The 8586-nt window shown below is 44.6% G+C and overlaps 1 protein-coding gene across 5 annotated transcripts in view; it reads right to left on the bottom strand.

The window, feature by feature from the left end:
* Positions 1-1394: 1394 nt before the first annotated feature.
* Positions 1395-8586, bottom strand: part of shroom2a (shroom family member 2a) — a 305723-nt gene continuing 298531 nt past the window's right edge. For all 5 annotated transcript variants that reach the window (XM_048602587.1, XM_048602588.1, XM_048602589.1 and 2 more), the window contains 3 exons: positions 7676-7844; positions 5580-5852; positions 1395-2182 (listed from right to left, as the gene is read on the bottom strand). In XM_048602587.1, the coding sequence (XP_048458544.1) occupies positions 1892-2182; positions 5580-5852; positions 7676-7844 (733 nt within the window). In that variant the 3' untranslated portion in view covers positions 1395-1891. The remainder of the gene's footprint in view (positions 2183-5579; positions 5853-7675; positions 7845-8586) is intronic.

An 8586-nucleotide genomic window follows, 5' to 3' on the forward strand; every position in this document is an offset into this window, starting at 1 on the left:
AATCTCCTGTGGTGGAAATCCTGGCCATCTTACACAGCAACAGAATGAAAATTCACACTCTTCCAATTACTGACATCTCCCCCTTTTTTGCTTCCTCACAAGGGAGGGTGCACAAAGGTTCAAAACAAGCCATTGAACAAAATATTTCATCGTGTGGCGTCAATAGCCAGACCTTTTACTGGGGAGCTAACTCTAATGCTGTAATAGACTGAGTGACACCAATAGTACTCAGCAAGTTTACCCAGTGCAGCCTTCAGGTGAGAGAAGCATAGAGGGTGGAGGATAACAGGGCTGAGGAATGCAGGCATCATTAAATTGGTCCCATTTGAGAAGCACAGACTCTGTCCCTGTGTGCACATTGACAATGGAAACTTATCACACTGTAATTACAATCTGCTGCCACCACAGTGCCTAGTTTACAGAGGCACAGGTAGAAACATCCAAGCTGCACACAGTTGGCAAGAAGTGCATTCAGGCAAAAGTAACAGAGATAGACTTTTAAAATGTCAACTGTTTGCAAACTGGCAAAGCCCCACTCAGTATCTGAAACTAAGTGCTAGACAGAGAGGCAGCCAAGCCATTCCAATGTTCAAACTCTTCATATGCAGGTCATTCTGCCTGCAACGCATTGTGGTTTGGATGCTGTTTTTTGAATGGCACTTAAAAGACTCGGAAAAGATCTTTGTCTACTTTGTTTGTAAACAGAACCCAAATCCTTACCCTTACTGGTGAGCTCCTGATTGTGTGTGTTGTATATTACAAACAGTAATGTTAGACTTCCGGCAGTGCACTACAATTAACGCAAAGCAGCACCGTATATTTGGCTATTTTGGTTTTACAAAGCTGCAGTGTCATAACCTGCAATTTTCTAGAATACATTTCAGAATACCTGGCAGTGTATCTTCAGCAGCTAAAATTAAAATCTCCTCGACAATGTTTAGTTGTTGACAGAACCTTAAGTGTTTGCCTGATTACACTGACCATATATGATTAGTTTGAAACATCCTTTCACTCCTTGACAGTCTTGACAAGATTGAAGCCTATTGTAAGATAAAAGTAGAACCGTTTTGAGGCACACAATTTGGCTGTTTCTTTCCAAAAGCTGACCCAAGTCTTTAAAAATGCACATTTGAAGGCCAAACACAGACCCTGCTGGTGGTGGTAAAAGATAACAAGGTGTAGAGCTGGATGAACACAGCAGGCCAAGCAGCATCAGAGGAGCAGGAAGGCTGTCGTTTCGGGCCTAGACCCTTCTTCAGAAATGTAAAAGATAGTTTACTTAGGCAAAAGGCTTAAGAGACATGTCATGATACTCGGTTTGAGTGTAAAGATCTGTAACCTAGGAAATAAAAGATTGACGTGTTCAAGATTGACTCCAAAGAAACACTGTTGGCTTCTGTAATCACCTTATTTACTTTAATAAATGCTACAATAAATTAATTTAATGCACATTCTTTTTTTAAAGAAAAAATATCCAGTTATCACATCATTTTATGAATGTGTCATACTTATCCAAAAGGAAATAAAACCATATGGGAACAAAAGTATCTGAACCTTGCTCAAAATCAATGAGGAAGCCGTTCTTTTTCATTTTCACGCTTCTCAGGTAAAAACAGGACAAATTGGCATTGGAGGGTTTTGGGAGGGGGGGAGCGGGAAGTGGTTGTTGTGGTAGCAAATAGAATGTTAGATGTGTGACTACATATCCAGAAGTTTAAAAAATATTATAGGTTCAATATGACAGAACTCGGTTCCGCATAGAAAACTGATGCTCAGAATCATGGTCTCAAGTCATTCCTCCCACGCTGAGCTCCCCCAGTGGACAGATCCAGCTATACCACACACACACACACACACGGACAGAAAGAGGGGAGCGCACACTGATGGTAACTCAGTGTCCAGTATATGGGTTTCTACTTTGGTGGCCATCGACAGGCAGGCTCTCCAGCAAACACTTCAGCTGCTCCTCCCCCAGTTTGATCTTGTCCTCCAGCTCCCTTTGTTCGATAATAAGGGCCGATTTCATCTTCACAAAGTGCTCGTAGTCCTGGAGGACCTCGTCTGTCAGGTAACTAGAGAGAATGTCAAACACCACCCCCTCCCTCCTGTCTAAGTTCTCCTTCAGCTCCTTTGCATCTTCATGCTGTCTTGTGAGGAGCTTTTGTTTCTGAGTGAGGGTCTTCTGCAAAAAAGAAAACAAAAAAAGAAATCACTTGCGGATTGCTGAAGAGAGACAAGATTGCCAAATCTTTTTCATTTGCACTTACCAGGATATACACAAGAATGCCAAATTTCAAATGATCGCAACAATTCACAGAATGGGGGAGAAGTTGAAGGCCACACTTTTCTGTAGTCACTTACTATACACTAGAATATCATCCTGATCACTTCTGCATAAAGCAAGGCAAATCCACTCACTCTTGGTTCAATACTGACTCCCTGCTATTCTCTACTCTCCAGAGAGTTGGGGCGTTGTTTGTTGGGTTGGGGTTTCTGACTGATGGTGAGCTGCACTCTCTCAGATCAGCTCAGTGTGTCCTCAACCGGAAAAGGCATTTCTGGAGTCCCCCACATGCACAGTGGGTTTGCTAGCAGCAATCATTGGACACTGTTCCTATGTAGGGTCTGGGGCTGGTTATTCTCCCTGGAGTGGAGATATTCCTGATCTGTGGAGGTGACCCGCACTTTGGGCATTGTACATGGCCAACTCAAGAGTTCAGGAGAGCTTTGGATTTTTGGTGCTATTTTTGTTTCAGTGGGTAGCACGCTCATATCTGAGCCAGAATTGTTGTGAGTTCAAGCCTCACATCCGAGCCACATGTGCATAGTATCCAGGCTGTCATTCTGGGAATGCTGCACTGTCAGGTGTGTGCCCTTTGAATGAGATGTTAACCTGAAACTGGGTTTGCCTTCCCAGGTAAAAGTAAAAGATTCCAGGACACCAGTTTGAAGAGCAGGAGAGATCATCCTGGTTGTCTGGCCAATATCTATTCTTCATATGGGCAACACTGTGGCTCAGTGGGTTAGCATTGCTGCCTCACAGCGCCAGGGACCCGGGCTCGATTCCACCCTTGGGCGACTGTCTGTGTGGAGTTTGCACATTCTCCCCGTGTCTGCTTGGGTTTCCTCTGGGTGCTCTGGTTTCCCCCCACAGTCCAAAGATGTGCAGGCTAGGTGGATTGGCCATGCTAAATTGCCTGTAGTGTTCAGGGATGTATAGATTAGGTGGGTTATAGGAGAATGGGTCTGGGCGGGGTGCTCCAAGGGTCGGTGTGGGCCGAAGGGCCTGTTTCCACACTGTAGGGATTCTATGATTCTAACAACACAAGTTGATCTGGTGATTGCTTCACTGATGTTTGTGGGATCCTGCTATGTGCAATTGAGCCACTGCAGTACCAAGTACAGCCATGGCTTGAAATATATTTCGTAGTTTTAAAATGTCCTGTGACATCTTTTTATGGTGAAAGGTGCTGTATAAATGCAAGTGGGTTGTGTATAAATGCAAGTTCTTTCCTATTCCTAATTCTACAGCTAGCACTGACCAGTGGATGCACAAAAATGCCAGAACAAGGAATCCAAATTTGTTGATCTCTTTCAATTTTTGACATCTGTGATCCTAAAATTATCTTCAGCTGGTACCCCTAAAATAAAATCATTATTTCCAATGTCAGGGCGACATGCTCTAAATGTCTGCAATGCAATACATGGCTAAGTCCCTGAAATAATGAGAGTTAGTACTTAATATTAATGAATATTTCTGTAAACAGTGGAATCATCGTATTCAGTGGATCACCACAGCAAAGTGCAGAAGATGTTGGAAATCTGAAACCAACACAGAACGCTGGAGAAACTCAGCAGGTCTGGCAGTACCTGTGGAGAGACAGAGAGAGAAACAAAGTTGACTTTTCGAGTCCAGTATGCTTCTTATTTAGAGCAATGAAAAAGAGGGCTCTGAAGAAGGGTCACTGGACTAGAAACATTAACTCTGTTTCTCTCTCCAGAGATGCTGCCAGACCTGCTGAGTTCCTGCAGTGTTCGCTGAGTTCTGGTAGCAACTTGGTGATGCATGTATGGAATGAGCTGCCAGAGGAAGTGGAGGAGGCTGGTACAATTACAACATTTAAAAGGCATCTGGATGGGTACATGAATAGGAAGGGTTTAGGAGGGATATGGGTCAAATGCTGGCAAATGGGACTAGATTAATTTAGGACATCTGGTCAGCATGGATGGGTTGGACCGAAGGGTCTCTTTCCATGCTGTACATCTCTATGGCTGTATAACTGCAAATTATTATGTCAGTGATTAAACTCAGATGGTGTCACTGGCATTGTTGATCTTCACTGTCTCTCCCATGTTGCTCCAAGGTGGTGTGGGTACTCTCCTTTAACTGCTGGTAGTGTTTTGGAACAAGCCAAAAGGTCAGTTCAGAGGGAACTTCAGAATCAACCGCATTTGGTTTAAGACTGGAGCCACATCCTAGTCAGACTGGGCAAGGGTGGCAGCTTTCCTCCCTAAAGTAAACCGGTTGACCTTTTTGGACAATTCTGACAGCTTGGTGATTTTTTGTTACTGATACTAACTGTATATTTGCAAGTTCTGTAAACTGAGTTCAAGTACCCTCACAGACACCTTAGGACAGGAATTTACTCAGATGGCTGTATCGGTATAGCATTCACTTTGAAGGATAACGTGGGAAAATGTGAAGTTGTTCATTTTGGAAGGGAGAACAAAAGAACAGCGTTATTTAAATGGAGGAAAACTGCAGAAAGCTGCAACACAAAGGGACTTGTTGGGGGCGGGATCTCACGCATGAAACACAAGAAGCTAGTACAAGGGTGCAGCAGGTAATCAGGAAAGCTTATGGATTGTTGGCCCTTATTTCCAGGGGGTAAAACAGGAGGGAAGTCTTACTGTAATTGTACTAGCTTGTGAACAGTTTTGGTCCTCTTATTTAAGGAAAGATAAATAAACTTTATTGGATGCGGTTCAGAGAGGGTTCACTTGGATGATCCCCGGCACAGGGACTGCCTTATGAGCGAAGTCTAAACAGTTTGAAACTGTACTCACTGGAGTTTAGAAGAATGAGAGGTGATCTCATTGAAACATATAGGATTCTTAAGGGGGTTTGACAGGGTAAATGCTGAGAGGATGTTTCCTCTCATGGGGAAAGTCTAGGACCAGAGGGCATAGTCTCAGAATTAAGGCGGGGGGCCAATTTAAGACTGAGATGAGGAAGAATTTCTTCTCTCAGAGGGCTGAGTGTCTTTGGAACTCTGTGCTAGAGCAGGATCCTTTTGTATATTTAAGGCTGAGGCAGATTAACTATGCAGTAAAATGCAGGAAAGTGGGTAAGAGGAATGTCAGATTGGCCTTGATCCTATTGAATGGCAGACAGGATCATGGGGCCAAATGGTCCTCTCCCGTTCGTGTTTCTTACGATCTTATGGTTCGCTGTGCTATTAGCCCAGTCCCGGAATTCTACTGCAGCACTGTAATCAATAGGCTGTATAATAATGCTGGTGATTTCATTTGTCCTCCTACAAGCTTTAAACAGGGCAGCGAGTCCCAGAGTCACATACCCGCTCGTCCGGAGAGGCATCTTTGTCCAAGGTGTTGAGGGCATTCTCTACTCTGGCTAGCCGTCCAGACAGCGACAGCAGCAGGTTCACCACTTTGTCCAGGTCGCCGATGAACATTCGGAACTTCTCAAACTCATTGGGTTTGCAGACTTGCTTGACAATGGCCTCCACCTCGTTGCCGAGGAGATTGTTGGCCTGGACGTCGTCCTGCAAGCTCTCCCGGGCCTCACGCAGCACTTGCAGCTTCTTGCTTATGCTGTCGATCAGCTCTTGCTGTGGGGAACAAAACCAGACCTCGTTTAAACGACCGACGTCTAAAAAAAAACAAAACACGTCCCGAGATGATCGAAATTCCACACCTCAAGCCCGAATCTTCCAACAATCTCACATGGTTTAACTTCAACTCGGATCCCTCGCTGTTCCAGCTTTTTCCACTGTGAATCCTTGTTAAAGTAATAACATTGGTAACCCACAAATATGACCAAACATAACCTGGAAATGAAACTGGGCACGAATGAGGAACAAAGTGGCTACGTTTGCAGCTTATCATGCCGTAGTTCTTACTTTCGGTAAATGTGACTTGGCAGTAGAAAGATCGAAAAAGAAACATACAGAAAACACAGCCTGAGGTCTCCCTTCAGTCTAGTTTTAATACACATCATTATGAAAAAAGTAAGCTACTTTTTAGCTTAAAAATTTAGGCATTTCAGTCCTGGGGAGATGCTGATTTGTAGCCTTTGCTACATCAGTAAATGAAGCACAGGCCACACGTGGTTCACTGGAAGTCCAGATGAGGCAAATTACTAAACAAATAATGGATAACTGTGAGTCATTGGGTTTTATGATCTCAATATTCATGTTTGCAGAGCGTGTGCATGTAAACATGGAGTTTTTGGTGAAAGGTTGAAATGAGAACCAGAGATTTGAGAGTGTTTTTAAATCAGTGTGCGTGTCTGGATAGTGTCACTGCGGTTACTGTATGGTTGTAGGTGTTTGTTAGTAAAAGGAGACATTTATCTGATTGTGAGACAACAAGGTGCAGAGCTGGATGAACACAGCATGATGCTGCTTGGCCTGCTGTGTTCATCCAGCTCTGCACCTTGTTGTCTCGGATTCTCCAGCATCTGCAGTTCCTACTGTCTCTGATTCAATTTATCTGATTGTGTTTTCGATGACAATATGAGGGCATGTGGCTAAAACTGTGCTTCCGAATCCACAACAACGACATCAGTGGCACAAAAGTCTGGTTTCAGTGCTCTTATTTTTAGACCATAAGCTGGGATGTTGCAGAATTGGGGAGCGTGATACCCTACAAAGTATTTGAGGCAAAAAGCAGGTATGTATTTAAGGGTGAATGAGGTAAGTGCCTAATGGAGAAAGAAAGAGATAGATATGTTGATGGGGGTGCACTGGGAGACAGTGTGGAGTGTCAGCAGACCAACAGCCTAGTTGAGCTGGAAGGTGTTTTCCTGGCTTGTAAATTCTACGTAAGTAAGATGACTTTGAAAACAATGAGGGCCATTAACAGAGAATCTGAATGGAGAAACAAAAAAGCTTTTTAAGAGCTAACAAGGTGTAGAGCTGGATGAACACAGCAGGTCAAGCAGCATCACAGGTGCTTTTGAAGAGCAGTGGTATAGATGATTCTGCTGTGTAAAGGTTCCATTCTGATGAGAACGTCACCTCCCAGTTGTGGGGCAATTTAGGCGATGACTCACTCACTGTGTCGAGGAGCATGTTGAATTACCTGCAGCCAGGCCTGGCTAATCTTTTTCTCGGCACTGACAAGATAATTGCTCAGCTCTGGGAGTATGCCTGTGCTAAACAAGTAAACAGACATAGTGTCTGCTCTGGAACCAGATCACTGACATCACTGTGCTGTGCCTACCATTGTTGGCTCTGCCTTGGTGAGCCACGCTCTACCTCTGTCGATGCCCTCTCTTGGTAAACCTCACCTCGCTGACCTCTCCTCCCTCTGTAACCCAAGGGTATGTCAGCAACAGCTCTTTCCAATCCCTTGTCCGCTCCAACAGCTCCGCACCACCCCGCTGCTAGACTAAATGAAGACGAGCCAAATAAATAGCCGGGTGCGTTACCTTCTTTTCCGTGAGGTCATGGTTCAGCTCATCTTCCGAGTCCTCCTCCTCTTCTATCTGCTGCTGCATGTCCTTCATCTTATTGAGCAGCTCAGCTTTAGGTGCGGATGTACTGTAGTAGGTTGAGCTTGTGGTTAGGGAGACCCCAATGGTCATTATCTCCTCTTCCCTGGCAAAACACACAGCCTATCATAAGCGCTGCTTTACGAGACAGTTAAGAGACACAAAACAACATTGGTTCATGCACCATCAGCAGAGATGACCCCTCCCACCAGAATCCCGTGCTGGCCTGCTGCTCTACAGCTGTTGTGGAGTTACACGGGGTCGAGGGTGGAGCACTTGACTGTCTTTCCATGGGCAAACATCTGCTGGATTGCTGCGGCCGCTGGGAAAGATGCATCAACCAAGTGACTGAAGGGCCTGTAGGGGGGGGTTTCAGGCTCTCATTGTCCTCCACCTTCCGCAAACACCAGAGCAGCGAGAGTTACAGGGAGAAAAAGCGTCTGCTCTCTGTTAGCCAACAGCTCAGGAAGGTAACCCATCAATCACCACCATCATTAACCAATCCGACCAGCCTCATCAGCAGTACCCAGGGCCCAAAAATCAGAATGGAAAAGGAAATAAAGGACTGTTTCTCAGAAGGTGTAACCAGCCTGAAGTTCTGCTGCTAGTTCTATGTTTGTTAGCAGTTAGTTTGTTTTAGCAGGTGTAATGTGAACTTGCTACTAAGCAAACCCTGAGGACTCAAGAAACCATCGTGTATCTTAGATGTAATGTATTGTAATTAGTTCTAAAATAATATGTAATAAACAGATTCTGTTTAACTAAGACCAAGCTCCACCTCTGCCTAAAGCTTTGTGTGGACATGCTTCCCTATAGTATCACTAGCTTAGCAGGCAGGTACAATTACA

This window comes from Rhincodon typus, chromosome 11, assembly GCF_021869965.1.
Source record: "Rhincodon typus isolate 14 chromosome 11, sRhiTyp1.1, whole genome shotgun sequence".
Classification (NCBI taxonomy): domain Eukaryota; kingdom Metazoa; phylum Chordata; class Chondrichthyes; order Orectolobiformes; family Rhincodontidae; genus Rhincodon; species Rhincodon typus.